Here is a 26,720-nt window from a genome sequence, read left to right as displayed (position 1 = left end):
AGTGCCCACCGGAGTGCATGTCCTTTGACGTGTCTTGATTCTGGATGCCTTCTCCAAAGAGACGCGCACGGAACGAGGTAACCGAACAGGCTTCTTGCTTGGATCTAGACGACTCTCCGTCTTTCGTGGCCGTTCGTCTGCTGTTAGGGACACGAGGCGACTGCTCTAGCCATCGCCGGCCTTGAGGCCGCACCAACTCATCCCAATCCATGCGTCGAAGAGATGTGTGACGTGTGTACCGAAGATGACCTAGGGTGTCAGCCCCCGAGGGTGGTCAAATCAAGAAACTGCGAGGGGCTGAGTTGGTAAGACAGAGAGTCGAACCGGCTCCCAAGTATATGTGATCGCCAAGTTTGGGACACTGATATCAATGTGAACAGCGACAGGAAGATGCCTGATGTGTGCCAGGGGTGCCTACCTTAGGTAGGTACCTTATACAATGGAATGACTGATCATAACTCGGGGACGACTTAGCAGGAAGGATTGACCCATGACGAGGCGCGGGGTGGGCTGAGTTCTACTGCCTTTCTGATGGACGAGGAAGGAGAATCCCAGGCACTTGTACTGACTTCCGCGATGACCAAGGCAGTAGCTTCCGAGAAAGAGAACCTAGGTATATACCTCGGTACCTGTGTCTGTCTAGGCAATTTTCGTTTCAAAGTGAGGATAATGTTTTTGATTGTTTCGTGCTGAAAGACGATATATTCTCTCAATTTGGACCAGATATGTCCATAGCAATAGCGCCACGTTTATGTCGTAGTCCACGCAAAAGTATGGCACGGAACGGCGGATGAAGCGACATGGAAATAAAGACGCCGAATTGATTCCAAGTGATGATTGGACATACCAAGCCAAGAGTCGGAAGTGAATGGTCTTACGAGAAAGTCAGCAGGCCGACGTGGTCATCATGAGTAACGTGGAGGCTGAGGTTGGGTTGACATGGAATATACGTTGTAGTCCTGCGCCGCAATGTATTCGTTGTGTTGACGCTCTCGCCCTTTATTATCCATACAAAGCCATGCGGCTCCACAGTGCCATCGTTAGTTGGCTAGGAACCATTTACTCGCCGTCCTCTTGACTTGAAGCGCAAGCTGATGGTCTTGGCGATCCCAATCGCCAGGCCTGTCTTATCACTTCGCCCAACAGTTGAAACATCATGTACATTTCGTGGAACCCCTGGCGTCAACTGCCGCTGGGAGGTTGGACCCCTACGTAACTTCCCAGCGGCCCGGGCGCTTGTGTTGCTCCTTCATCGGGCCTTGTTTGCCATAAAGCCACTGGACCGAATTCTAGATTTCAGCAGGCCAACGTCCCAACCAACACCTGGACGTATTTCTTCGTCGCAAGAATACCTCATTGACCGTTTACCAGTCTCTGTTTCCAACCACAACAACCACTTTGATCCCTGCTGCACGCCTCGAACCCCACCAGGCGGTCTATATATAGTACACTACTAAGTACACGGCAACCATTCTCTTCCCACGCAGGTTCATCGTACCGACGTCATCTCGAAACTCTACTAGAACCCAGTCATGTCGGCGACCGAACATACTCACGCCTCCACTCCCCCCGTCAAAAGGACACCCACAACCGTCGCTGATGCTCTTCCGCCAACCCAAGCAGCTCAGTCCGAAACCAAGGCGGACAATAAGCATTCCAAACCACCAATGACCGAAGCCAAACCAGCCAGGGATCAAGGCAGCGATACCAAAATCCCCCAAGATCCTCCCACTGCACAGTCCGACGGCACACAGTCACCCACGACATCGACTACGCAAGGTGCCGACAATACGACCCGTGCAACTTCAATCGAGGTCGATACTTCTCGGCCCCAGGACTTCGCTGGTGCCATTGCTACAACCAACGAACTACCCACCCAAGAGACCCTGCGCAAACTCGACGACTATGTTGTCCTCGACCGCGACGGTAGATCACATACTTTCAAGAGCTTGTACAGCGGACGGAACGTGGCCCGTCGCATGCTCATCATCTTTGTCCGCCATTTCCTATGTGGCGTAAGACTCTACTTCCTGCGTCCCTCCCCAAACTACTACAGGGACAAAAAGCTGACAAGCATCAGAACTGCCAAGAATACCTCCGCACGCTTTCCGAGTCTGTCACGACCGATGCCCTCCTCGGCCTGCCCGTCAGCACCTTCATCACTATCATCGGCTGCGGTGACCCTGCCATGATACAGGCATATGCCGAAGCAACAAACTGCCGTTTCCCCATCTACACCGACCCGAAGCGGTACCTTTATCGCGTCCTCGGAATGACTCGAACGTGGGAGCTGGGTGAGAAGCCAGCGTATATTAAGAGATCATTTGCCGGGCTCGTTACGTCATCTATATTCCAGGGCTTGAAACAGCTGCCGAGTGGGCTGGCGACCAAGTCTGGTGATTCGAAGCAGGTGGGCGGCGAATTCCTGTTTGAGCCTACTGACCTTGCGACTCCCATCGCGACGCCGGAACCGGACACCATTGGCCGATCCCTTGATGAGGCCATTGCTAGGCAGCAACAGCGCAAGTCGGGCTCCGTCCATGAAGACGAAGACGAAGGACTGTACGGCACAGAAGAGAAGCACATTACATGGTGTCACCGGATGAAGACCACGCGCGACCATGCCGAGATATCGGAGTTGATGGAGGTGCTGGGCTTGAACGGCAACGTGGACGGTAACGTGGACAGTAACGACAAGCCGGTCCGGGATGAGCGGAGGTGGTCCAAGGCACTCGGTGAGCGGAAGGGCACGGGTTTGAGCTTAGCAAGCCAGATGAGCCGGCTCAGTGATCGCCGGAGGAGCAGGGACCGGTCTGTATAGGCGTGGCTGTTATTTCAACCCGGTTTGACATTGCGATGACTGCGAAGTTCATTGGACTCGAGTACTTTAAATGGACCTGTTTTCGTGCCTTGGACGGCGAGATGGAGCATACGCGGGGTGTTGGGCAGGTTTCAAAAATGTATCGTTATGAAGCCATGGATTCTTGCATAATGACACCTATGACGCTTAACTTCTATCGTCAGAATATGATACCATCGAGGGTAATTCGGTAGATATCTTTTAAGACAAGGTCCAACGCGGAGAGTAGAGAAAAGTTTCAGTGCGAAAACCACCGCTATACATAATGACTAAGTAGAATTTCATCAACTCGTGTCGGCCTGTGCCCCGCTATTTCCCGCTGCTGCCCGCCACGCCGCTGTCTTTATAAGGACCAATGTTTCAGTGAAAAATAAGTTCTTGACGGATCAATGCAGCTACCGAGGATTTCCCCGCGCCCTTCTGATTGCATTTCAAAATAAGCACAAGCTCAAGTCAAATTCTCTCCACCCAAACGAACTACCTACACCTTTCGCCATCGAACCATCCGAACATTTCAAGCCTACCATGGGTGCCCAAGCTCCCACAGAGGCTCTCGAGGAGCTGAAGGGTATGTTGCGACCGGTCAATCGTATCGTCTCGTCGCTTCGCATTGGTCGCCATAACTGACTGATGACCCCGTCTGTACAGTGAGCGAGGCCGCCGCCTCCAACAACCAGGCTGACCCCACCAACGCAAACGGGGCAGCCCACGACAGCGATGATTCCGACGAGGAAGCCGATGCCCCAGCGGCAGGTGCCGAGGGTGCTGGCGGAGAGGGAGCCGCCAAGAAAAAGAAGAAGAAGAAGAAGAACAAGAAGAAGAAGAAGGCGCCTACCAGCCAATCGGACCCTCCCCGCGTGCTCCTCTCCCAACTGTTCCCCAACAAGAACTACCCCGTCGGCGAGGAAGTCGAGTACAGGGACGAGAACCTGTACCGGACGACCGACGAGGAGAAGCGCCACCTCGACAATTTGAACAGCGATTTCCTCACCGATTACCGCGAGGCAGCCGAGATCCACCGACAGACCAGACAGTGGGCGCAAAAGTTCATCCAGCCCGGCAGGACGCTGACCGAGATCGCCGAGGGCATCGAGGACAGCGTCCGCGCCCTCACTGGCCACCCGGGCCTGGAGGAGGGCGACGCGCTCAAGGGCGGCATGGGCTTCCCCTGCGGCCTGAGCATCAACCACTGCGCGGCCCACTACACGCCGAATGCGGGCAACAAGATGGTGCTGCAGCAGGGCGACGTCCTCAAGGTGGACTTTGGCGTGCACGTCAACGGCCGCATCGTCGACAGCGCCTTCACCATGGCGTTTGAGCCGCAGTTCGACAACCTCCTCGAAGCAGTGCGGGAAGCGACCAACGCGGGCGTCAAGGAGGCGGGCATCGACGTGCGGATGGGCGATATCGGCGCCGCCATCCAGGAGGTCATGGAGAGTTACGAGGTGGAGATTGGCGGCCAGACATATCCGGTCAAGGCCATCCGTAACCTGAACGGCCACAGCATCGAGCGGTGGAGCATCCACGGTGCCAAGAGCGTCCCCATCGTGAAGACCCACGACACGACCAAGATGGAGGAGGGCGATGTCTTTGCCATCGAGACGTTCGGCAGCACAGGCAACGGATACGTCAGGGATGACATGGAGGTGTCCCACTACGCCAGGCGGGGCGACTCCCAGGCGCCTCTGCGTCTCGAGTCTGCCAAGAGGTTGTTGAACGTGATTAACAAGAACTTTGGCACGCTGCCGTTCTGTCGGCGGTACCTGGATCGTCTGGGGCAGGAGAAGTACCTTCTTGGTGTACGTGCCCACTCCCTCTCGTTTTTGCTATCGCTCCGTTTCTCTGATGAGCTCCGGTTTTGGACGAGGACTGACAATGATGTTCCTTCCGTTTAGTTGAACAATCTCGTGTCTAACGGGATTGTCGAGGCGTACCCACCATTGGTTGATAAGAAGGGCTCATACACGGCGCAATTCGAACATGTAAGCTTTCGACACCATTGGGCTGTCATGGCCATTGCCCTGGGCCGAGGGGCGCGCTAACATGAGCAAAACTAGACCGTTCTTATTCGACCAACCGTCAAGGAGGTCATCAGCCGGGGAGAGGACTACTAAGCAGCCCAGGCTTGAAAGTACGGCATATCATGTGCGATGAGATTTTGGGCGGATGTCATAGGGATGTCCCTCGAAAAACATGTGGTGGTTATGGTACACCTTACGACAGTTCGCCGGCGGACATAATGAGTTTCCATGGTCTCTTGCCCATCAGTTTTAGGAATGCCCGTTATTTCCTGTGTGAAGCGGGACGGAAACTTTTACTCAGTGCCTTGTTCTCGTCCCGGGTCTCCAGATAACTTATGTACTTACTGCGGTCGAGGAGCGGGACAAGGCTGTCGAGTTGCCGCGGGTATACATTCGATTTCCCCGCATCTCGTCTTGATAGGGAGGCAGTCAGGCACGCCGTGGACAATACAACACTACATTACAAAGGACAATAGTCCAGCGTACAAGTTACGAATAATGAAGCCGCACTGTCGTTTTACGTGTTAGTGAGGTACCACCGGGCTGCGACATACGTAACTTTTCCGTCCCATCGAATTCTATTCGTCGGAATAAGCAGGTAATCAATTCTCGGGCAGATGACGGAATCTAGAACGTTCGTGTACAGTGTGAATATGCGACCCGTCTCTCCTTCGTAAGTGCCCGGAGGTAGGATTGGATAAATCTTAGTCGTAATTTAGAGAGCCCGAAAATATGGGACCAATTAAAGCGTCAGAAATAACGACGGGTTCAGCATGATTACGAATGCGTCTCCATATTTTATGCCCGTATGCAGATGTCGCGGTAATTTACCGGCTAGTATCGCCAAGACGCCACATGCTTATGATGAGCTCGCACTGTACCCTTCAATGTCAACCGGGGTTAATAGTAAAGAGGCAAGGGGAAAAAAGTTCTAAAAAAAAAAAAAAGATCAACAATCCCGGTCTCCCTCTGAAAACCATCGCACACGACCATCTCCACACTTTCGTAAGGCTTTCACTCGATCCGAGGATCATCGACGCAGTTTGCCACAGAGTCCTTGGTTAATTACACAGACCAAGGCGACATTTGCCTTTTAATCAACACGGTTCTTTTTTTCCTTTCTCTGAGAACACACTCCTAGTACGGCCTTGCCACCGAAGAGAAGAGAAATCGATACATCCACGCGTGCGGTCCCGTTTCTTCGATCGAGTCACACATTCCCAGATATCAACGACCGCTCCTCTCGACCAGAACATCACAATGAAGGTCTTCAGCAACAACGTTACTTTCAACTACTCTTGGGAGGAAGTCTCCACGGCCAATTGGAGGAAGTATTGCCCGTGGAACGACAAATCGACGCATGTGATCGCCGTCGACACCGTCGGCCGTCACGTCGACCCGGACACCGGCGTCCTTCGCACCGAACGCCTGATCACCTGCAAGCAGACTGCGCCGGACTGGCTCAAGTCCATCATGGGCTGCTCCATGGACGTCTCGCACGTCTTTGAGACCTCCTACGTCGATCCCGTCCGCCGCACGGTCACAATGGTCTCCCAGAACCTGACGTGGTCCAACCTCGTCAACGTCCAGGAGACGGTCGTCTACAAGCCTCTCAGCCCTACTCAGACGCAGTTCATCCAGGACGCCCAAATCACCGCTCTGTGCGGTGGCTGGAATCGCATCAAGAGTAGCATCGAGGACACCCTCGTGAAGCGGTTCAACGAGAACGCCGTCAAGGGCCGCGAAGGCTTCGAAGCCGTCCTTGCCATGAGCCGCCGTGTCTTTGCCGAGGAACGTGAGCGGGAGCAGATGCTTAAGCAGGGCAATCTGAAGGCGTAATGAACACAAGCTACGTCAGAAAAAGAAAAGAACAAACTACTTCAAAACCACAACAAACAGGCCGAACCACACCACGGCCGAGAGAAGAGACGACAACACCCCCATACAGCGCGCATTAGATCTGATTTAGCGAGCGAGGCGCCTAGAATATTTCTTTTCAAAAAAGAAGACTCCCTCTCATCCACCACCGGGCGACTCTGGCGTTCCGAATGCATTTTTATATTCGCTCGGCGAACGGCGGCATCATACAAAAAAGAACGGGGTTTCGGAAAAAAGGAATGGGTTTTGTCATTAGAGAGCGCCGGCGTTAGGAAGGCATCAATTGCTTTCTGTGGTCCGGTTAATACTGAATGGAGCTTCCGCCCAGAAGCGAATGTATATTACGAACAAAAAAGTTACAAGGGGGAAAATACCCGAGGGCGTGTCGCATCACGGCCTCTTGACATCAGCATAGCGAATGCCACGATGGCAGCTAGAAATTTCAGGCGGACACACAATGGTTGGTCCAGAGCATTGAATACACTCTCCAATCTTGCTATTTATCCACTCGCGCGGGCGTGACAATTCTATCTATCTTTGGGTCTGGAGCAAGCTGTCGGCCGTAGTGCAGTCTCAGTTATTTCAATCTTCGTCTGTATCTGACTCGCACCTTGTGTCCCCGTCTCTGATGTCTGTTTTCGTATCAACTCGAGTCTAGAGCCATCCATCCGACAACAAGACATGATGACACTGTCGTAGCATGTAAAAAGAGTCCCGACTTGGTAGCTGGAATTCGCATGCTCAGTGCCATAATTGGTTCGTTGAGTCTTAAACCAAGGTGTTTTGGGTCACTCCGAGGAGACTATCCAGACGGCTCATGGCGCAGCTGAAGTAGGAGCCATCACACCGTTGTCCCCTTGCCCCATCCGCTTCAGGCACCTCTCCACGTACAGAGAAAAGATGGTCCTGTGCTCCTCATCAAGCTTCTCGGCGCTCGAATCCAGAATCCTCCGCGCCAGACGCGCCCCCTCTGAGAACCGACGGAAGAAATACAGCTCCTCGACGGCGTGGAGGAGTTCCTGGGCCTCCGCTTTGGTGGCAACGTCCGCGAGCGGTAGTGCAGCCTCGGCGACTTTCCATAACTTGAACCCTCGCGTCAGTTGAGGAATACCAGGGATCAGCTCCGGGAGTTAGTGCTCACATCTCCGTTCTCAATCTTGGGCCGGTATGATGCTCTCACGGCTTGGAATTCCTCCTCCGTCTGGCCATCGCGCGGCTTCTTGTTGGCTTGCGATTCATCCTCGCTGTCAAATGCAGCGATGCCGAAAAGCCCGCCGTCCTCAAGGTCCGACATTCTTACATGCGGATTTTATCCGCCCGATGAGACGAAGCCTGTGATATATGGGCAAGGATTAGCAAGAAGAGAAAACCAATGGCGGGGTTGAGTGGCTTAGTCATCCATACACGGACTTTCTACCTACTTCGTACACTAGTGTAGTGTCGTATCTCGACGACAAGCTATGTACATACACTACCTGGAGCTCCAAGACAAAATGGGTATTGCCGCAAATCCGAGGCGAAGAAAGCGGTCACTCCCTTCCCAACGCCACCAGCCCAATCTACGTCAGAATGCTCGTGTGCAACGACGATCAACAGGGGTCGCTTCGGCGCCAATCGAGGGGTGACCCGAGTGCGGGGAACTTTACCTGCAGCTCCATTCGCGACGCCGCCTCTTTATCCTCACTAGTGTAGTGCTTATTCCTCCAACACCAGTTGTCGTTCAACACCTACCGACTCTTGTTGTCACTTATTCTCTGCCTCAACCACGATTGATATGGACGAACAAGTAGACAGGCTCGTTTCCAAAGCCTGGGACAAGCTCCAAGAGACCCCCTCAGACGGGCGACTACGTGAGATGCTTTTCTCTCCCCCGTCCCCCCTCCCCCCCTCCTCCTCCTCCCCCTTTACATCCATCCACCCGCGCAGCAGTCTTTCGAGGCGACTGACCCCAGATAAACGAATTCGACAGTCATCGCAATCGGCGGCATCCCCGGCTCCGGCAAAACAACCCTCTCCCAGCTCATCGTAACCCGCATCAATGCCCTCGCCCAGGCATCGTCCCCAACCGAACCAAACCCAGCCGCCTTCATCCCCATGGACGGCTACCACCTGACACGCGCCCAGCTCTCCGCCCTCCCCAACCCAGCCGAGGCCCACGCCCGCCGCGGCGCCGCCTTCACCTTCGACGCCCCAGCCTACCTGGACCTCGTCCGCCGTCTCGGCGAACCCCTCACCCGGGAGTCCCCCACTATCCGCGCCCCGAGCTTCGACCACGCCGTCAAGGACCCAAAGTACGACGACATCGCCATCGAGCCCCATCACCGCCTCCTCGTCTTTGAGGGGAACTACGTCGCTCTCGACAAGCCGCTCTGGCGTGACGCCGCCCGCCTCATGGACGAGCTCTGGTTCGTTGACGTCGACTTTGACGTGGCCCGTCGCCGCCTCATCAAGCGCCACGTTGCTGCCGGCATTGCTTCTGACGAGGCGGACGCCGACAAGCGCGCTCGCGAGAACGATCTCGTCAACGGCCAGGAGATTATAGACTTCCGCCTCGACGTGGCTGAAGTTGTCGTCAGCCGGGAGGACGAAGGCTGGGCTGCACGTGGATAAATATACCGGGGCAATATAACCCGCATACTCGAGTCAAGATGGAATGACTGTCAGATGGGGTGAACAGTACGCACAATACTTACCTCTCAGGAGAGAAATCGGATGTACACAGACGAGCCAAGTATCGACACTGTCGAGGCATAACGACATGGAACCCTCCGTGAACCATTGAGAGGACGTTTATTGACAAATTTTTCTTATTCTGCAGCTCCTATTAGCGTCTTCACTCCCTCCGTCATGCGGTCCTCTTCACACATGGAGGGAGAGGATAAATTTCCCAGCTATCTGCCCTGAAAAATGAGACGACGCGACCTGACGAAAAAACCAGCACACCCTCCTAAACTCCGCTTCTCCGAGTCCATCACCGACATTTCGCTGCATTTTGTCCCGCCCCCGACCAAAAAGCCCGACCACTATGCTTCCGCCCTAAAAGTGCCAGTGAATCTTCCCGAGGGCTCAAATTTCTGCCAAGGGTCGGCGTATTTGGAATTTGCTAGGCCTTTCTTAAACTGAACAGCTTCAGGCTTGGTCTTCTGGCAGGGATCGGCGTATTTCGAATCTGCCAGACCTTTCTTCAGCCTAGCACCTTCAGGCTTGGTCTTCTGGCAAGGATCGGCATATTTCGAATCTGCCAGACCTTTCTTTAGCTTCGGGCGTTGTGGCTCATCCGTGTTAGGAGTCGCTCGCGCTGCCCGTTCCTCGGCCACCCTGGCTTCTTCCAGGAAAGATGAAGTCAACAGGGTCTCGGTGTATCGCCATGCAGAAACGGGAGGGAGTCTCGCCCTTGGGCGTACTTCCTGCAGCTGCGTACGACTATACTGAATTCTAGTTGGCACGGTCTTCTCGTTTCCGTCGTCCCCCTTGTCGCGCTCTGCCTCGTCTAGTTGCCGAATGAAGCGCTTGATAAACTCCCCTGTTCCCGACCAAGCGTCAAATACTGTTCTCATAATAACCGCCTGGATATCCGCGACACGGCAAATCCCCTCCGCAACCTTGCGCTTGACATCCTGAACTTCTTCTGGACTAATATCGTGAGGCAACGTCTTATCGGATGTGGCCGCTTGGTGGCGGTGGCAGTTTGTAACGGCATAATTTTCTTGGCGGAGCTTCATATCAATCTTCAGGACTGCCAGGAGGGCATCTATCGTCTGGACAAAGTCCCTCGCCGTTTTCTCGGATTCGAACCGTAGGACATATGTGACTAGTCTCGACGTGGGGGAGGTCCAAAAACGGATGTGGCAGTGTGATGCTGTCCGCTTTGGCAGGTCGCATGCAGCTATGTGGTGGCTGTACTGTGGCTGGCCATCAATGCTCCTGACCAAGAACCCTGGTCTGGCCGTGCCGTCGTATTCTTGGAGGATGACCAGACTGACCCTGGCTACAAACTGGCTGTTATCCGGGGACGTGAGATCACAGTTTTCCTGGAAACATATTCCAGAGCTCTTGCGGTGGGTAGGGTCCTGAGCCGGCAAGGAAGAAGAGGGAGATGCTCGGGGATGGACTGCAACCTGAGCATCCTTTTGCTTTTCCGTGCTGCTTTTGCCTCGCAAATGAGGTGGAACCCGCCCAGCAGTGTCAGAAGAGGATCGGACGGCAGATGGCTCTCGTTGTTTGACGGGGGCTGAACTGCGAGCCCGCGGCAGAGACTTGGCCTGGGCGGGGGCGGGGGCCTGGTTGGGAGCATTCGGAACGAAGACCTTAGTAGGGACGCCATCACGACGCAAGCCACCGAAGGGGGTGGTGAGCGAACTGGCCCTGTCTACAGGAGGTCTTTTGGCCGGCATCAAGACCGGGGCACGCAGCCCATAATCCGCTGGGCGTGTCTGACCCGCGTTCGCGTTGTCGGCATATCGACGTGCCCCACCGAGGTCGTCGAGGTTCTTCGCAAGTCGGCCCTCTTCGTCGTCCATGCCGCTGATGACCAAGTCTACGCACTGTCAGTTTATGCCTCCACTGGAGCAGTTCTAGACCACACAATTTAACTTACTCTGCCACCGGGGAAGAACCTTTTGCTCGCCGGTCGAGGGGACGGGCTGTCGACGCCGAGGAAGCTCTCTTACCACGTCTCTGCGGGGATGGGTGTCATCCATAGGAAGTTCGTCGTTGCGATGGATACCAAGGTCATCCTGTTCTTGGCGGTTAAAAGATACTCTTGGAGATGGTAGTCACACTGCTGACGGAGGAGAAGGAGAGGGAAGGGGGAGATCCCGGCGTCTGCCAAGTGCTGTGATGGCCACACGGGTGATATCAAACACCATATGCACTTGCCAGCCCCATCTGGCGAAGGATCAGCACGCAGTGCGTGCGAATTCCTATTCGACTTACCATCATGCCGGCTATGGCGCTTGTCGGCCAATCTCTGGCTCCGGGGCCTTCCATCTCTGGTAGTCAAGTCCCACGAGAGTGTCTAGTGTTGTGATAGCTATCGTCAGGGCTGGGCAATCCAACCCTGCTCCTGCCATTTCCCACCGGGGAGATTTCGAGGCAGTTCTTGCGAGGGATATTGGGCCAGCTCAAGCAAATTTCCGAGCAGGGATATTTCAGCTTACCTGCGATCAATAATGGTAATGACGGAAGGCGCATAGCCGCCCAGATGGCGATGGCTGCGGCTCTGGGTGCTGATACAGGATCTGTATCGAAATCTCGTGCTCGTGTTTATGTTGAAAGGAGAGAGAAGAGGAGGGAGAGCGGTGTGTTTGTCTAAGTGTCCACTGGGAAAGGTAGGCAAGTGCCAGCTTTATATAAACCAGTAGGCCTGGCTGTCGAGTGTAGGAGAGAGATCGCTTTTGGGTGCAACAGTTGGTTCTTTGGGCGTCGCTTTTCACCCCAGAAAGAACTATTGCTTTCCGATTCTTTCTAGGGCATCCGTTTTATCATGCTGGAGGCAGGAACGACCTGTGAGGTTTCGATAAAGGTAACATGATATGTTCTTTCCCCCGATACCATATGGGGCAAACATTTGAGGGTAGGCACGACCCAACACGGGTTGTTCCTTCCTACCTTATCAAGTCGCCTGGGAAGAGCACATCCAGGGGTATCTCTGTTGACGGCTATATTGCTATGTTTATATGCTATAAATAACGTTATAAGTAAAGTTATAAGGCATATAACAGGGTGGTCTACCTGAATAGTGTATTTCCTCTTTCCTATGGTGTCCTGGTTTCCATATTAGCCGCTCTTAGGCTTCGGGCGAAGGTCAGATACATGGATAGTCGCTTTCCATCTTATCGTTCTTTGTTTTCCTGATGTAAGCCACCTAGACGGCTCTGAGGGCAACTGAGCCAGCAAGCACCTCCTAGAAAGACCATTCAGGAAAACACTGATCTTGCTTTATCCACAAAGTCAGAGGGCCATCTCCTTTCCGTCGTCTTGGACTTTGCAAGTGAAGATGTCAACCGAAATGTATGGCTGCCAGCTTTAGTCCAGTCACAATATTCCATCAAGTTATGATAGTGAACAGACACCTAGTCGTGTTGGAGTCAATGTATACCCCTATTCCTATCTACAGACAGCCCTGTCCGTATTCATGTACATGTACCATGCTCAAGACCAAATCAAAATAAAGTAAAACGCCGTTCCCATTTGACCTGCCATCAAAAACAATGCTCGTTTATCGGGTAGCATCCTTGGGATGTTGGCTCAGGTTATCCTTCGCTTGGCGGCCAATGCCGCTCATGTCCATGTCACTGCCCTGAGTCGCAGGCTCGCGCAGGCCGGCACTGGATGCCGCACCAGTGCCAATGTCGCCCTCGATGCGGCCGCTTTGGACGTTGACCTTGGTGGCGTCGGCGGATTGCCAGTCAGAGGCAGCAGGGGGTTGATCAGGCAGCGGAAGGTTGGCCTTGGTCTGCTCGATCTTATCGGCCTTGGACTGAGGAGGGTTGGTCATTTCTGGAAGGGGACATTAGCATTGTATTTACGCATGATTAAGGGATCGCGATGTTCAACTTACTGGAGATAAGTCGACGGGTGGTAACAACGGTAGTTTGGTTTGTCTTGTGTAAGATCGTTGGGTGGTCTTGGGGTGTGAAGTTGCAAGTTGATGATAGACGTGTAGAATGCGTCGCGTCTTCTGTGTGTGTAACTCGCTTGATTTATATCTCTGGTTGTCATCTTAGACGGTAGAACAGATGGACCACATTTTGATTGTCAGGTACCCCAACTCTCCGCTGACGTCAATGACGTCAATACGGCCACTTGAATGAGAACGACGTCGACGTCAGCGGAGCACCGTGAGATCACTGGTGCATCACGTATTCCGTAAAGACCGAGAAGGCCCGAACTATTCATCTTCACCTTCAGAAAACCGATCCAAATAGTCCCACAATGTGTTTGAGAATGCTTCTGCTATGTGCCGAAATTAGTCCTTGGCTGCCATGGTCGTCTTGTTCCCCCCGAAAAAGTACAGCCAGTGGTCTCTGCTCCTTGAACGCCGCCCACATCCATGCCCCACATGTGATGATCGCCGAAAAGACTTCAGATACTGTTTGTTCCCGTCGAACACTCCCGCTGCCGGCTAAACAAACTTACGTGCTACTTACCCTACACTACTGGTCTCTTGCTCATGGCATTCTCTTGTCTGCCTCGGCTGATGTCGGTTTGTCTTCGACATCTGGGTTGAGGTAGCTGGAATCCTCGGCTGCCTCATACTCGTCGATCAACTCTTGCACTACTTCCCTCGACTCATCAAACTCGAACAGATTCTCCGCAAAGGGAGCCGTCTTTTTGTAGCCCTCTACGAATGCGTTCCGCTTGCGCATGCCGTCGAACTGTCTGACGATCCTCTTGAAGAGCTGGGAGACGGTTAGCAATGTGGACGGGACCTTTCCCTCGGCCGGGTGGATACAGGAGAGACGCACTGTTGCAATGCTCGTATGGTTCGCGAGCATCAACCCACTGACGCGGTGTGCCATAGGGATGTAGGGGCTGCGTTTGGTGAGGGCCACCTGGATACTGGCCGGTCCCCAAGGAATGAACGTCGCTAGCCTCCGTTCCCGAATGCGGAGGAGAGACTTGTGGACGTCGGTCGGGTCGACTTCACCCTGGATGACGTTCAGGATGGAAATGTAACAGCTCTTCTTGCCGGGTTGTGTCGACACCATCCGGTTCTTGGGCTGGAGCAGTCTCCTCATCACATCGAGAACCGTCGTTTTCCGCACAGTCTTGGCCTGCTCTACCTGGTCGCCCGTAAAAGGGGTATAAGATGTCATGAGGAAATGGCAGCGCGGGGTGGGGATGAGCGATGCTAGGATGCTGACGAGGTCGTTGTGCATGTAACCGGGGTATCGTAGAGTTGTCGTGCTCGCGGACATGACGGTAGAAACCTGCGCACGTCAGCTGGTGCTCCCAGTTATGGGCTACGTACTTTTCCGGAGGCTCACAAGCTGGTTGGTCTGCGCAAACGAAGGCTCCTGAACATGAAGCCTGTCGGCGGCGATCCTTGAGAGGGCACCGTTATCAAGCACGACCACCGAGTCGGCATTTTGTGTCAGCCGTCGCATAGCTAGTACGCTGTTGTAGGGATGTACAACCACGTCACCGGCGTTGGTCGTGTCGGGAAAAACAGAGTATGTTTGGACGATCTTCTTCGGGAACCGATCGTTGAGCCGTTCGAGAAGGAACGACCCTAGGCCTGAGCCTGTGCCGCCTGCAATGGAATGCAACATCATGAAGCCCTGGCGCAACATGGTCAATCCCTCTCTCCCAGCAAAAGGTACCCGAAGGGGATGTCGGCAGGATGTTGGCAGGAAGACTATCGACAAACCTCTAGCGAGTCACTGCCATCCGCTTCTCGATCAATCATCTCCATGATGTCCTCGCAGACTTGTTCGCCCGTCTGATAACCATCGCCCCAGTTGTTGGCGGCGCCGGCACCGTCCTTGCCGACGTAGAAGTTCTCGGGGTTGTATATATTCTTGTACGGACCGGTCTGGATGCCGTTGATGACGCGTGGTTCGAGGTCGATCAGGATAGCTCTTGGTATGTATCGGGTGTCATCGCTCTGGTAGTAGAAGACATCCTTGCGATCACCGCCCTCGGTCGCGAAATCCTCGAGGTTTCCATCCTGGTTGATCCCATGCTCCTGGCACAGCTGCTGCCAGAACTGGCTCCCAACTTGGGTGTGCGTCAGCCTCTGTCGTGACCTCAAGCTACCGTGTAGAGAATCGATCGGATCGGATGGCGGGGTTACTAACTGCTGTTGCCGCACTGGCCGGCCTGGATTGTGATGATTTCTCTGTGTAGTTTTCTTTTTAGCGGGGATCATGCGTCTTGTAGGCGTGAGTTTCATCCGGACGTACCTCGGCATCACAAGTGGACAATCGCACGATGATGCAGACGTTGAGGAATTGGTTTGCAGGCTGTTGAGGGCTCAATAGTCGCTGGTCTCCGTACGTACCGTATCGTTCATCCCCTCCGTCACAGACGCGACAACACGACCCGACCGCGCATCATCCAGTAAGTGGGCACGAATACATGGATAAAGTACCCAGGTACCTTTCCTATTCGTGCAGGTACTGAAGGTACCTTGGTACTTGGACTTCGCAAGTATCATCCCAAGATGAGGTGGGGCCACGAATCTCCCTGGGCATAGCCAACTCCACAGGTTACTAATTACCCATGCGAGCTCCCTCCCTACTATTCGTATATCCCCCTTCACAGTAGAGAGGGAATTGGCAGCTGATCGTTCGTGATCATTTCCGACTGGCCTCTTTCTCTCGCTCCGTTTCACATCCAAGCCTCCTTGCTTGCCGTAGCCGCTTTTTTTGCCCCAGGACTAATACATTTTCGACGTGTAGGGCCAAACAACGACGTCTACGCCCACGTCTTGTGGCGTCCAATTTGCCAAGCCCGGCAGCCTGTCCTGTCTCTTCGTTGGCCAACATCATCAATTATCAAGTTGGGGCGGAGATAGGCTTCTACGGAACTCCGTGCGGAACCAGGTTGTCTTTCTCTCCAAGTCCCGACGCCACTCGATCCTTTCTTGCGACTTCTTCCTTCGAATCATGCTTTGTAGCATCTGCCTGCGAGTCTCTTCCTCCCGACCTGCTTGCCATGACCTGTGTCCTCAACGAGCTGCATAGAACGTCCAAAACCGTGACCAGCGTATCGATTACACACTATGGGCGACCAGCCCCAACGAGATGAGTCCATCTCGCCTGGGTCAAGAAGCGTTAGACCAGAACCTCGAGCTATCTCAACCCAATCCGGATCACCAACCAACACCCCCGATTATTCTAACAGCGTCGATGGTGCCCCTGAGCCCAATTCGCTCCCGGTGACCTCGGAAATGCCTGCCACCGTTGAGAAGACACGCGAAGCACCGGATTATCTGAACAGCGGTGCCCCTCACCCAGACCACTCCGTCCTCCCTGCCGATGGGATTCAACACTCGACCAACGCCGTGGCGTCACCAGCGCCCGGTGAAGTTGCCGAAAATACCGAACAGGACTCGACGCAGCAAGATAATGGGGAGAATGCCGAGATGGCATCACCTTCTGGACGCCGAAGCGTGCAATTTGCCAGGTCCGATGTCGTTCTGGAGCCTCCTATGAGCCACTCTCGAAATCCCTCGTGGGACGATGCCGGAAAGTCTCGCAGCTCCTCTTTCATGTCCAAGCTGAAACAAATCACCGGCACTGGCGGTTTGCAGACCCCCAAGGGACCCGATGCCGGAGCTTCCAGCGATGCCGGTACCCAATCCCGTCCAAGCTCTCCTACTACCGCCCGAGCTGGGTGGAGGATACCAGGAACATTACAAGAGGAGGGCAGTGACGTGGATGCTGATGCCGAGGAAACCGCGGACGAGGGTGCCATGGCTGGGTTAAACCAGGCCAAGAAGAAGAAAAGAATGATGCGCCGCCCCAAGAGACAGCTCGTATCCGCCCCGAGCACTCCCGACATTCGACACACCGACTCGGATGGCGTCATGCCACAGGGCCGTTTTGGCTTTAGGAGACAACTCAGCATGCCTGACGACCCGGACCACCAGCATGGCGTCTCGGAGGGCGAGGGACGCGATCAGCTGATGACGCCGTCCTGGATGAGGGGCGCTTCCTGGATGGGCAGTGCATCTAGGTTCCCACGCGACGCAGCGAGGGATGCCGGAAGCCCGTCGAATAGGGCTCTGGGCCACATGCGGCGGACAACTGTTTTTGGCGGCGGGGGCGTCTCCGACGGTGATGCCATGAGTCCCCGGCGTACATTTTTCAGCGGTGACAGGGCGACCACGTATGGTGCCCACAAATGGAAGCAGGTGAAAAATACCTTGAAGCTCCTCCGGCAGAAGAAGGAAGACCGGTTCGACTTTGCCAAGTCGGCCGAGCTGATGGCCGAGCTGAGGGCTGGTGCCCCTGCCGTGCTCATGCTGGCGAGTATGATTCTGCGGGACGAGCATGGCAATAAACGTATCCCGGTTCTATTGGAGCAGGTGAGACTCCGGGTCCGAGACAGTGCCCCTGAGCCGGACGACGACAGCGAGAGGCATTGGGTGTTTACCATGGACTTGGAATACGGCAGTGGCCCTAGCCGGATGAAGTGGACCATCATCCGTACGGTCAGGGACATTTACAACCTCCATGTGCGGTACAAATTCGCCATGAGAAACGACAAATACTTCCACGGACGAGCCGACGTCGGCTCTCGCCCAAAACAGCCCAAGTTCCCCTGGGCCGCCTTCCCCTACCTTCGAGGCGCGCGGTTCAAGGACGACACCGAGGAGGAAGACGGGCTCAGTACCCAGGGTGAAGAGGCCGAGGCAGACGGGCTCGAACGCCACCGGGGTTATCGGACCGCAGACGAGACAGCAGACGAGACGGACAGCCGGGCAAACAATCCGAGGAAAAAATCACGGTTGGACATGTTTGGCATGCGGAGGAGGTCGACCGGTTTTACCGACCCGGGAGAAGCGTCCGCGCTGGAGAACCGCGTGGAAATGATGCAGACCCGGCGAAGATACGTCGAGAGGCAGCGCCGGGTGCTTGAGAAATACATGCAAGACATGATCCGGTGGCTCATGTTCCGAGCGGACAGCAACAGGCTCTGCAAATTCTTGGAACTATCCGCTCTCGGCGTCCGTCTGGCGGCCGAGGGGAGCTACCACGGCAAAGAGTGTTACCTCCACATCCAGTCCTCCAAGGGCCTTGACTTCCGGCGCGTCTTGACGCCCAAGAGGGTCATCGCCAGGCACAGCCGGAAGTGGTTCCTCGTCCGGTCCAGCTACATCGTCTGCGTCGAGTCTCCGGAGAACATGCTCGTCTACGACGTCTACCTGGTCGACCCCAAGTTTCGCATCGTCTCCAAGAAGAGCACTCTCAAGCAGATCGGCTCGAAAGGCAAAAAGGAAGTCGACCTGACCAAGGACTCTGCCCCGGATAAGCATCATACCTTGACACTGTACACCTCGGAACGGAAGGTCAAGCTCTTTTCCCGGAACCAATCCGTCATGAAACAGTTTGAGGACTCCATTGCCGAGATGCTGAAGCAGACCAAATGGCATTGCCCCAACCGTTTCGACAGCTATGCCCCCGTCCGGCAGGGTGTTTTCGCCCAGTGGCTCGTGGACGGCCGTGATTACATGTGGAATGTCTCACGGGCGATTAGTATGGCCAGAGACGTCATCTACATCCATGACTGGTGGTTGAGCCCGGAGCTGTACATGAGGCGGCCCCCGGCCATCAGCCAGAAATGGCGGCTGGATCGGTTGCTGCAGCGAAAGGCTCGGGAAGGGGTCAAGGTGTTCATCATTGTCTACCGCAACGTCGAAGCCGCCATCCCCATCGATTCCGAATATACGAAACATTCTCTCCTGAACCTGCACCCCAATATCTTTGTCCAGAGGTCCCCCAATCAGTTCAAAAAGAACCAGTTCTTCTTCGCACACCACGAGAAGCTTTGCATCGTCGACCACGACATTGCCTTCCTCGGTGGCATCGATCTCTGCTTCGGCCGTTGGGACTGCCCCCAGCACCCTTGCGTCGACGATAAGCCGACCGGGTTTGAGCAGAGCGAACATCCCAAGGACGCACAACACTGCCAGCTGTTCCCCGGCAAAGACTACTCGAACCCTCGAGAGCAGGACTTCTTCAAGCTCAACGAGCCTTACGAGGAGATGTACGACAGGACGCGAGTGGCCAGGATGCCGTGGCATGACATCGGGATGCAAGTCGTTGGCCAGCCGGCCAGAGATCTGACCCGGCATTTCGTACAACGGTGGAACTACATTCGGAGAGGACGCACCACCACACGCCCACTTCCGTTCCTGCTCCCCCCGCCCGAGGTGAAGCCGGGCGAAATGGAGAACCTGGGACTCAACGGAACATGTGAAGTTCAGATCTTGCGATCGGCCGGCAATTGGTCGCTGGGCATCGATGAGCCGGAATTTAGCATTCAGAATGCCTACATCAAGTTGATCGAGGACTCGGAGCACTTCGTCTACATGGAGAATCAGTTTTTCATTACGAGCACGGAGGTCATGAATACCCAGATCATCAACCGCGTTGGCGACGCCCTTGTCCAGCGCATCATCCGCGCCCACGAAAACGACGAGGATTGGAAAGCCTACATCCTGATCCCGCTGATGCCTGGGTTCCAGAACACGGTGGACGAGCAAGAGGGCACAAGCATTCGGCTGATTCTTCAATGCCAGTATTACAGCATCTGTCGCGGCGAGAACTCCATTTTTGGGCGTCTCCGACTCGCCGGCATCGAGCCGGAGGACTACATCCAGTTCTACAGCTTGCGCCAGTGGGGGAAGATGAGCCATGGGACTTTGGTGTCGGAACAGCTTTACATCCACGCAAAGTGCATCATCGTGGATGACCGCGTGGCCCTTATCGGTTCAGCCAACATCAACGAACGATCGCTGCGAGGCGACCGAGACTCCGAACTGGCAGCTATCGTTCGAGACACCGACATGATCTGGTCGACCATGGCCGGTAAACCGTACCGCGTGGGCCGATTTGCGCATACCCTGCGTCTACGACTCATGCGCGAGCACCTCGGCCTGGATGTGGACGAGATTTTGGAAGAGGAGAGGCAAGCTGAGCTTGACAAGGAAGAGGAGTACCAGGCCGAGATGGATGGAATCTATGGAGATGATCATGCCGAGGCGCCCATCCCTGACGCAGCTGGGCCCAGCAACTTGGCGTCGTCGTCGTCGACACCGCCACCCACTCAACGCCGGCCGATCGCAAGAAGCCGCAGCTTCAACTACGAAGCGGAATCACTGCCGGTAGAGGATGAAGGCAACTCGGAGGGGAAACAAAAGGAAATCGACCCTCGTGTGACCAATAGCGCGCAGCATGCCTTGGAGGTTGCAGGGTACGGCGCAGACCGGTGGAAGGCAGCTCAAAGAGCAGGGTTGGATGTAGGGCGTGACTCGATCATCATCAACAACCGCGAGGTCCTCATCCACGATCTCCACCCAGAGGGCAAGGGGACGCTGGAGTCTCCGAAGAGACCACGTGAGCGGCGGGCTTCGTCGGTGGTCCGTACCGGAGAGGAGGAACACGAGTCGGTCCACGACAAACTGCCACCCATGCCACCCATGGAACGACGCACCACGGATCAGCTTGGATTGCCTCGCCTCAATCAACTCCCCAGCCTACCCAATGGTGACGATACAGACATTGGAGGACCGCCTGTGCACTTGGATGCCAACGGAAAGCTCACGAACGACCTGCCTCACCCTCGAATGGCCGACATCAGGCCAGCGCATATCGATAAGAACTGCATGCGCGACCCTGTGAACAGCTCCTTCATGGACGACATATGGAACCGGGTCGCTGAAAACAACACAAAGATCATGCGTCGGGTGTTTCGCTGCATGCCGGATTCGGAGGTGCTTACCTGGATCGACTATCGCGACTATGTCTCCTATGCAAATCGCTTCAATGCGTGCATGGAAGGGAAGAGGTACGACGAGCCAGCTGTTGCACCTCACACGGACGGTCCGCCGTCCTCTGCCGGCGGTGGAGGTGCTGGTGTCAGTGTCGCTGGGCCTGGCGCCCTGGCCAAGGCGGCGGCGGAGAAGGCGGGGGAGAAGACGTCCGCCGGCAAAATTCTGGGGCATCTGCACGTTCCCAAGACAGGTCACACGGCGGATCGTGAATCGGAGGTGGACGAGAAGGCGGGCTTGAGTCATGACAGCAGCCACGAGAAGACGCGAGGTTTGTTGGGTCTCGGCATTGACCTGGAAAAAGCCGCCGGACTGCAGGACCCAGCGGAGGCCATGTCCCCCGCGCTTCCGGCCGGCGAAGTCCCCTTCCCGTCGTTCGACGCGGTGGAACTGTCCGGCTCGGGAACGGCTGGGTCGTCCCCCGAGAAGACCCGGAACCGGCACACGACGTTCTCTCCCACCGAGCAGGAGCCTCGTGCCAGGGAGAGGAGCACGTCTGGTCAGCAGGCGCAGGCGCACGGGTCGGTAAGGCGGCGGCGGCGGGCCACTACTAGAGGCAGCCGGCGCGGTGGTCCTCCCGAGGACGTCTTGCCTCCTGCTGAGGCGGAGGAGCTTCTCCATATGGTCCAAGGGACTTTGGTACAGTTCCCTTACGACTGGTTGTTGACGGAGGAGCAGAACGGGAACTGGGGATTCCAGGTGGATGGTGTCGCTCCCTTGCAAATATAGTAAGTCTTGGATGTTTCCCCTCCCCGTTGCTTTTCCCCCTTTCTCTTGCTTCCATACTAACAATCTGCCAGCAATTGAATTCTGTCTACTTTCGTCATTTTCTTTCTCAGGGCCAGTGCATTTTGTTTCGCAGGGGCGCACTCAATACATCTGGATAATGGGTCTGGAAGTCGCGGTACTGAAAGGGTCATCCAATGACTACTCTACTGCCTTGTCTTTCTTTATAGATGTTTTCTTTCCTATTAGGTGTTGTTACAGGCATAATGGCGCGCATTCTTCCCTATGTGTACAACCTCAACCAAACCTCGTTTCCTGTCTGTTGTACACACATCTATAATACTAATACAACCTACACCTTTTCACTCACCCAAATGGCTCCCCGACATCCCGCACGGATGATACCTGTCAATAACCAATGAGGCTCGGCCTTCTGTGCGTCGTGCTCCACGGCATGATCGAGATGCTCCAGCTCCTCATCCCGTATCCTCCTCAGCGTGTTGATTAGGTCGCGCAGCTCGGGGCCGACCTCGTAGCCATCCGCCTCCCACTCGGAGACCATCTCGAGCAAGGTGCGAATCTGCTCGTTGTAGTGGTCACCGATCTCGGTCTCCACGGCCTCGGTGCAGGCCATGGCGGCTTCGCGGCCCATGAGAGCCGTGCTCCAGCCCAGCCCGGTGGCGAGGACCTGCCATAGCGGATAGAGGGCGGTCGGTCGCACGCGATGCTTCGAGATGAGGGCGTTGAAGGTGTCGAGGTGGCCGGCTTCCTGGTCGTACATGTGCTTCATGAGGGGGCGCAGGTGGGGGTGGCGCGCTACGACGACGGGGGTCTGGGCCGTGTAGATGAGGGTGGCGGCGAGCTCGCCGGCTTGGTTCACTCGGAGCTGCGGGTGGTGGTCGGTTAGGAATGAGGAACGGAGGGAGGGGGGGAGACGGCTGATGGACGAGGGAAGTACATACGGCTGAGGATAGGAAGTCTCGTTGCTCCTTCGTTAGGGGCTTCCGCTTTCCGGGAGGCGGGGGTGGAGTGTCTCTTGTCTCTGCGGCGGTAGCATTGAGCTTCGGACTGGTTGATAGGTGCCGTCGAGAAGGATGTAAGAGTGTCGGAGTTGCGAATTCGCGGACAGAAAGTCTGGGGGCCACCTTGTGCGGCCGAAGGAGGCACCTTGCGGAAGACATTATGGCCGGATTCCAGATGGCAATTCGGATACCGTAGACGAGAGATGTGTTGGTAACGAATGGACGATGGACGGGTTTGAATTGTTTTCTCCAGTCGACCTTCAGGACATCTCGTCTTCACCAAACGCGATGGTTTAAACGGAGACAGGCCCGGTCATACCGAGTAATGAGCGACTGGCTGTGATTGGACAGATCCGAGAAAAGTCGGAGAAAACGTCATCCGACACTCCGAGTACACCAGTACGTTGTACGTAAAGTAGCATGTGGCTATGTGGCTAATGCAGCGGCTGTGGCGTAATGATAAGAGTTCCTCGGATTTATTGTTAGTAGACTGTATGACATAATACAGACCAATCAGCAACGCGCCACTCGGTGATCTTCCAACAACAACGCATCGCAATAGGGTTGGAAGGCGCTGCTTTTGTTGCTTCTCAGCATCCATTCTTTCCTCTTTTTCAACCCGCCATTCTCATTCCTTTCTTCTCTACACTGGTCCCGCAAACTGATGTCCCTTCCGCTTCCACTTTTTACCGATATATCTTTTTATCTCCGACTCAACCATCTGCGCACGAGCTGAACCGGAACTTAATCATATCCTATTTGTTCTCCTTTTTCGCGCGTTCCTCTTTGAACGAACCTCTTCACGGTCCTGCCGCCTACCGCAAGAGACCTACGTCAATCACAATCAGACCAAGCCATTATCACGACTCGTAGCCATGGTGTCGAGCAACATTGATGATGAGCTTTTGGCTCTGGCGGGTGGAAACGATTCATCCGATGAGGAGGAAGTCGCGTCAGAGGTTGGAAGCAGGGCCCCAAGCACCTCACCACCACCAGAGGAGACATCAAACTCCAAGAAGGCAAGCACAAAGTCAAAAAGGTCGGCCGATTATGACTCGGAGGAAGAGGAAGGAGAGGCGTAAGTTGACAGCCCTGCCCATCGCTCTCTATTAACGTGCCTTGCAATCGCTTCTCTTCCACCTTCACCACATCATCAGCGTCATCAGCTTCTGCCTTCTATTGTCCACCCAGCAACGAAACACCCATTATTCGCCTATTCGTCTTCCATTTTATTCAAGTCGTCTCGCCGTTATTGACACAGTGGTTAGTTACGCGATGCCCGGTAGCCCGAATTCCATTGGATCTGCCGCGATGGACGAATCCGATTCCGAGGCAGAAGAGCCACGCGCATCCACCGAACCGGACGAAACCGAGAAATATCCCATCGACGGCATGTTCGTGAGCATCGAGGAAAAAGAACACGTCATGAGCCTCAGGGAAGTGGAGCGCGAATCTCTCCTCGCAGACCGTTCCGCCGAGATTGAACGGCAACGCCAGAACCGTATGCTGCGCCAGCTCGTTACGAAGCAGGAGAACGAAGAGAAGAAGATGAAGCTCAAGAAACGCACCGCCGACGCGGCGGAGCTGGATGACGACTACCGCAAGTCGGCCCGCTCTCGCACCGACACCAAGACGGGCGCAGCCATCGACAGCCTACGGCGCGCCCGGGCCGAGAAGAACGACCGAGCGCTGGCCCGGGAGGAGAGGAGTCGGCAGGATCGACGTTCGCCTCGTACAGACCGCCGTAGCTCCAGCCGCAGTGTGAGCCGTGATTCTTACGATCGCCGGCGTGGATCGGAGTCCCCTGAGAGGCCGTCTCCACCACGCGAGCTGCCGCCACCAGGCATCCGCGATTTCGAGCGTATTCGCGTTGGCAGGAGCCGGTTCGCCCAGTACTGCTTCAATCCCGGATTCGACGATGCCATTACTGGGTGTTACGTCCGGGTGAGCCTTGGCCCTGATCCCAAGACTGGGATTGACGATTATCGGATGGCCAAGATTAAGGGTAGGTTTGCTTTTCTTTTGGCTCTGGTTTTTTTCGTTTTTTTTTTCTTTTTTCTTTTTTGGTTTCCTACATGTCGCTACCCGACTTCGCGGATACTGACATGTCCTCTCTAGGCTTCACTGTGGGCAAGCCATACGCGATGAATGGGCCTGGAGGCTCGTTCGTCACCGACCAGTATGTTCTCGCTGCCCATGGAAAAGCCGAGAAGCCATTTGCCTTCATCTTCTGTTCCGACAAACCGTTCACTGAGGTGAGAACGCCGTTATCCTCCTATCCCCAAGGCCAAGGGACGTAGCTGACACGTTGTATTTTATTTTTCCAGCGAGAGTTCAACCGCTACTTGGCGACCTTCAGGGTCGAGGGCCTGACGATGCCCAAGACGGAACAATTGATTGACAAGATTGACGACATCAACAGATTCGTTGAGAGGAGTCTGACCAGTGCCGAGATTGACGAAAAGGTGGAACGCAAGAAGGCATTGCGAGCCAGATTCGATCCTCAGCGACGTGAGCGTATCCGTCGCGAGATTGAAGACGCATACGCCCTGGGCAAGACGGAACAGGCAAAGGAACTCGAGGAGAAACTCGAAGAGCTCCTCACCAACCGCCTCGCCTTCCGCACCACGCTCAGCCCGGCCAGGACGGCCAGCACTGGCGGGGATCAACAAGACCGCATTGCGGATATCAACCGCGAACGCCGGCGCCAGAACGCCGCGAACGTCGCGAGGGCGCAGCTCAAGGAGAAGGCCGAGGCGCGCAGGCGCGAGGCGGCGCTGGAGCGGGGCGACCTGCTGGAGGCGGACTTGTCACGGCGCATTCGTACCAAGGCCAAGTTTGTGCACGGGAACCACGACGAAAAGACGGGAGACAGCCAGCTGGCTTCGCGGTCGGAGACGCCGGCCAAAAACGGCACGCCCAACTCGGCGGCGGCGAAGAAGGAACCCGAGATTTTGCCTCACCTCGCCAAGGCGCTCGAGAAGGCCCGCGCGGGTGCACAGAAGAAGGGCATCCCGTCCATCCACCGGCCCATCTGCGACGACGACATTATCGGTCAGATTGACCTCGAGCTGGACGTCGAGATTGAGTGAACAATAGGCTAGAGGGAGGGATGGAGTGGAGACGGGTAGGACGCGGGACGCGGGACGCGGAGTTTGGTAACTTGATTTGAGCGAAACATAGTCGCGGTTTTGTAGATGTGACACTGGCTAGTTCATACCTATATAGAGGGCTTTGGCAGGAGTTGTATGAAACTTTGATATGAGATGGTCACATGCTTCCGTGAATGTCCTCGTCGCTGTCTTTGTCGCTGTCACCTATGAGTTTAGGTAGGGAGGCATAGCAGTAGGCATGACGACCGGTAAAGCGACGGACGGCCGACTAAGAAGGCTCCGCTCATCGGACATGGCGGCATTAATAAGCGGATAGTCTGGGCTTATCTAATTCTAACGGCGGACGAGATACCTATTCTGCCGGAGTCCGAGTCCCACTTCGGGGATCCGTCCGTTACGCGCCGCCCCACCCAGCACTGCGCGTGACATCACATGTTACTGTCTCTACGGAGTAATCAATACGTACTCAGTACGAAGTACAGACAAAGTACTACCATAATGTCCCGCGGCGGTTAGCATCCCCTCCTTCTCTCTTTGTCTCCTGCTATTTTGTTCCTGAAATTGCTTCTAATCTTGTTACCATGACGGCTCACG

The 26,720-nt window shown here is 55.2% G+C and overlaps 14 protein-coding genes across 14 annotated transcripts; 6 read left to right on the top strand and 8 right to left on the bottom strand.

The window, feature by feature from the left end:
- Positions 1-257: 257 nt before the first annotated feature.
- On the bottom strand, positions 258-845 carry ACRALDRAFT_207444 (uncharacterized protein; the record flags this gene model as incomplete). Its single annotated transcript, XM_071022248.1, has 4 exons — positions 258-394; positions 471-564; positions 630-708; positions 766-845. 4 exons carry the CDS (start codon positions 843-845, stop codon positions 258-260), a joined length of 390 nt encoding a protein of 129 aa, XP_070877277.1.
- Positions 846-1,327: 482 nt separating this feature from the next.
- ACRALDRAFT_1074926 (uncharacterized protein) lies at positions 1,328-3,115 on the top strand. Its single transcript, XM_071018300.1, has 2 exons — positions 1,328-2,015; positions 2,081-3,115. Exons 1-2 carry the CDS (start codon positions 1,533-1,535, stop codon positions 2,819-2,821), a joined length of 1,224 nt encoding a protein of 407 aa, XP_070877276.1. The 5' UTR covers positions 1,328-1,532; the 3' UTR covers positions 2,822-3,115.
- Positions 3,116-3,250: 135 nt separating this feature from the next.
- ACRALDRAFT_1048091 (uncharacterized protein) lies at positions 3,251-5,393 on the top strand. Its single transcript, XM_071015535.1, has 4 exons — positions 3,251-3,428; positions 3,509-4,659; positions 4,756-4,842; positions 4,918-5,393. The coding sequence occupies exons 1-4, from the start codon at positions 3,386-3,388 to the stop codon at positions 4,972-4,974; spliced, it is 1,338 nt and encodes a 445-aa protein (XP_070877275.1). The 5' UTR covers positions 3,251-3,385; the 3' UTR covers positions 4,975-5,393.
- On the bottom strand, positions 4,971-5,453 carry ACRALDRAFT_207442 (uncharacterized protein; the record flags this gene model as incomplete). Its single annotated transcript, XM_071022247.1, has 5 exons — positions 4,971-5,043; positions 5,074-5,116; positions 5,173-5,294; positions 5,341-5,390; positions 5,436-5,453. 5 exons carry the CDS (start codon positions 5,451-5,453, stop codon positions 4,971-4,973), a joined length of 306 nt encoding a protein of 101 aa, XP_070877274.1.
- A 473-nt stretch (positions 5,454-5,926) lies between these two features.
- On the top strand, positions 5,927-6,967 carry ACRALDRAFT_1061471 (uncharacterized protein). Its single transcript, XM_071016434.1, has one exon. It carries the CDS (start codon positions 6,142-6,144, stop codon positions 6,718-6,720), a length of 579 nt encoding a protein of 192 aa, XP_070877273.1. The 5' UTR covers positions 5,927-6,141; the 3' UTR covers positions 6,721-6,967.
- On the bottom strand, positions 6,942-8,079 carry ACRALDRAFT_1074923 (uncharacterized protein). The gene is made up of 2 exons (XM_071018299.1): positions 7,901-8,079; positions 6,942-7,841 (listed from the first exon to the last, which is right to left on the bottom strand). Exons 1-2 carry the CDS (start codon positions 8,051-8,053, stop codon positions 7,575-7,577), a joined length of 420 nt encoding a protein of 139 aa, XP_070877272.1. The 5' UTR covers positions 8,054-8,079; the 3' UTR covers positions 6,942-7,574.
- Positions 8,080-8,301: 222 nt separating this feature from the next.
- ACRALDRAFT_1048085 (uncharacterized protein) lies at positions 8,302-9,622 on the top strand. Its single transcript, XM_071015534.1, has 2 exons — positions 8,302-8,609; positions 8,729-9,622. The coding sequence occupies exons 1-2, from the start codon at positions 8,534-8,536 to the stop codon at positions 9,367-9,369; spliced, it is 717 nt and encodes a 238-aa protein (XP_070877271.1). The 5' UTR covers positions 8,302-8,533; the 3' UTR covers positions 9,370-9,622.
- A 196-nt stretch (positions 9,623-9,818) lies between these two features.
- ACRALDRAFT_1061467 (uncharacterized protein) lies at positions 9,819-11,774 on the bottom strand (the record flags this gene model as incomplete). Its single annotated transcript, XM_071016433.1, has 2 exons — positions 11,357-11,774; positions 9,819-11,296 (listed from the first exon to the last, which is right to left on the bottom strand). Coding segments are annotated over exons 1-2 (1,411 nt in total), but the record flags the coding sequence as incomplete, so codon positions are not given.
- A 1,105-nt stretch (positions 11,775-12,879) lies between these two features.
- Positions 12,880-13,458, bottom strand: ACRALDRAFT_1092212 (uncharacterized protein). Its single transcript, XM_071019599.1, has 2 exons — positions 13,322-13,458; positions 12,880-13,260 (listed from the first exon to the last, which is right to left on the bottom strand). The coding sequence occupies exon 2, from the start codon at positions 13,256-13,258 to the stop codon at positions 12,980-12,982; it is 279 nt and encodes a 92-aa protein (XP_070877269.1). The 5' UTR covers positions 13,259-13,260; positions 13,322-13,458; the 3' UTR covers positions 12,880-12,979.
- A 187-nt stretch (positions 13,459-13,645) lies between these two features.
- On the bottom strand, positions 13,646-15,824 carry ACRALDRAFT_1061465 (uncharacterized protein). Its single transcript, XM_071016432.1, has 6 exons — positions 15,669-15,824; positions 15,564-15,604; positions 15,134-15,483; positions 14,751-15,044; positions 14,229-14,693; positions 13,646-14,162 (listed from the first exon to the last, which is right to left on the bottom strand). The coding sequence occupies exons 1-6, from the start codon at positions 15,674-15,676 to the stop codon at positions 13,932-13,934; spliced, it is 1,389 nt and encodes a 462-aa protein (XP_070877268.1). The 5' UTR covers positions 15,677-15,824; the 3' UTR covers positions 13,646-13,931.
- A 665-nt stretch (positions 15,825-16,489) lies between these two features.
- On the top strand, positions 16,490-22,072 carry ACRALDRAFT_2025867 (uncharacterized protein; the record flags this gene model as incomplete). The annotated part of the gene is made up of 2 exons (XM_071020355.1): positions 16,490-21,993; positions 22,066-22,072. The coding sequence occupies 2 exons, from the start codon at positions 16,490-16,492 to the stop codon at positions 22,070-22,072; spliced, it is 5,511 nt and encodes a 1,836-aa protein (XP_070877267.1).
- Positions 22,073-22,343: 271 nt separating this feature from the next.
- On the bottom strand, positions 22,344-23,172 carry ACRALDRAFT_2099538 (uncharacterized protein; the record flags this gene model as incomplete). Its single annotated transcript, XM_071022952.1, has 2 exons — positions 22,344-22,877; positions 22,954-23,172. 2 exons carry the CDS (start codon positions 23,170-23,172, stop codon positions 22,344-22,346), a joined length of 753 nt encoding a protein of 250 aa, XP_070877266.1.
- A 448-nt stretch (positions 23,173-23,620) lies between these two features.
- ACRALDRAFT_1061463 (uncharacterized protein) lies at positions 23,621-26,324 on the top strand (the record flags this gene model as incomplete). Its single annotated transcript, XM_071016431.1, has 4 exons — positions 23,621-24,091; positions 24,282-25,018; positions 25,132-25,268; positions 25,341-26,324. Coding segments are annotated over exons 1-4 (1,838 nt in total), but the record flags the coding sequence as incomplete, so codon positions are not given.
- On the bottom strand, positions 26,284-26,623 carry ACRALDRAFT_207433 (uncharacterized protein; the record flags this gene model as incomplete). The annotated part of the gene is made up of 3 exons (XM_071022246.1): positions 26,284-26,394; positions 26,505-26,542; positions 26,611-26,623. The coding sequence occupies 3 exons, from the start codon at positions 26,621-26,623 to the stop codon at positions 26,284-26,286; spliced, it is 162 nt and encodes a 53-aa protein (XP_070877264.1).
- Positions 26,624-26,720: the final 97 nt, after the last annotated feature.

This window comes from Sodiomyces alcalophilus (assembly GCF_042370955.1).
Source record: "Sodiomyces alcalophilus JCM 7366 unplaced genomic scaffold ACRALscaffold_2, whole genome shotgun sequence".
NCBI lineage: Eukaryota > Fungi > Ascomycota > Sordariomycetes > Glomerellales > Plectosphaerellaceae > Sodiomyces > Sodiomyces alcalophilus.
Note: the sequence above shows the minus strand (reverse complement) of the source record. Positions and strands in the feature narration are given on the sequence as shown.

Bases quoted from the DNA above. Each gene is read 5' to 3' on its own strand.
- ACRALDRAFT_1074926 (XM_071018300.1), top strand. From the start codon at position 1,533: ATGTCGGCGACCGAACATACTCACGCCTCCACTCCCCCCGTCAAAAGG. The intron at 2,016-2,080 runs GTAAGACTCTAC...GACAAGCATCAG, and splicing joins TCCGCCATTTCCTATGTGGC to AACTGCCAAGAATACCTCCG.
- ACRALDRAFT_1048091 (XM_071015535.1), top strand. From the start codon at position 3,386: ATGGGTGCCCAAGCTCCCACAGAGGCTCTCGAGGAGCTGAAGG. The intron at 3,429-3,508 runs GTATGTTGCGAC...CCGTCTGTACAG, and splicing joins GGCTCTCGAGGAGCTGAAGG to TGAGCGAGGCCGCCGCCTCC. The intron at 4,843-4,917 runs GTAAGCTTTCGA...GAGCAAAACTAG, and splicing joins ACACGGCGCAATTCGAACAT to ACCGTTCTTATTCGACCAAC.
- ACRALDRAFT_1061471 (XM_071016434.1), top strand. From the start codon at position 6,142: ATGAAGGTCTTCAGCAACAACGTTACTTTCAACTACTCTTGGGAGGAA.
- ACRALDRAFT_1074923 (XM_071018299.1), bottom strand. From the start codon at position 8,053: ATGTCGGACCTTGAGGACGGCGGGCTTTTCGGCATCGCTGCATTTGAC. The intron at 7,842-7,900 runs GTGAGCACTAAC...CGAGGGTTCAAG, and splicing joins CCAAGATTGAGAACGGAGAT to TTATGGAAAGTCGCCGAGGC.
- ACRALDRAFT_1048085 (XM_071015534.1), top strand. From the start codon at position 8,534: ATGGACGAACAAGTAGACAGGCTCGTTTCCAAAGCCTGGGACAAGCTC. The intron at 8,610-8,728 runs GTGAGATGCTTT...CGAATTCGACAG, and splicing joins CCCCTCAGACGGGCGACTAC to TCATCGCAATCGGCGGCATC.
- ACRALDRAFT_1092212 (XM_071019599.1), bottom strand. From the start codon at position 13,258: ATGACCAACCCTCCTCAGTCCAAGGCCGATAAGATCGAGCAGACCAAG.
- ACRALDRAFT_1061465 (XM_071016432.1), bottom strand. The intron at 15,484-15,563 runs GTTAGTAACCCC...CGCACACCCAAG, and splicing joins CGGCCAGTGCGGCAACAGCA to TTGGGAGCCAGTTCTGGCAG. The intron at 14,694-14,750 runs GTGAGCCTCCGG...TGACGTGCGCAG, and splicing joins TTGCGCAGACCAACCAGCTT to GTTTCTACCGTCATGTCCGC.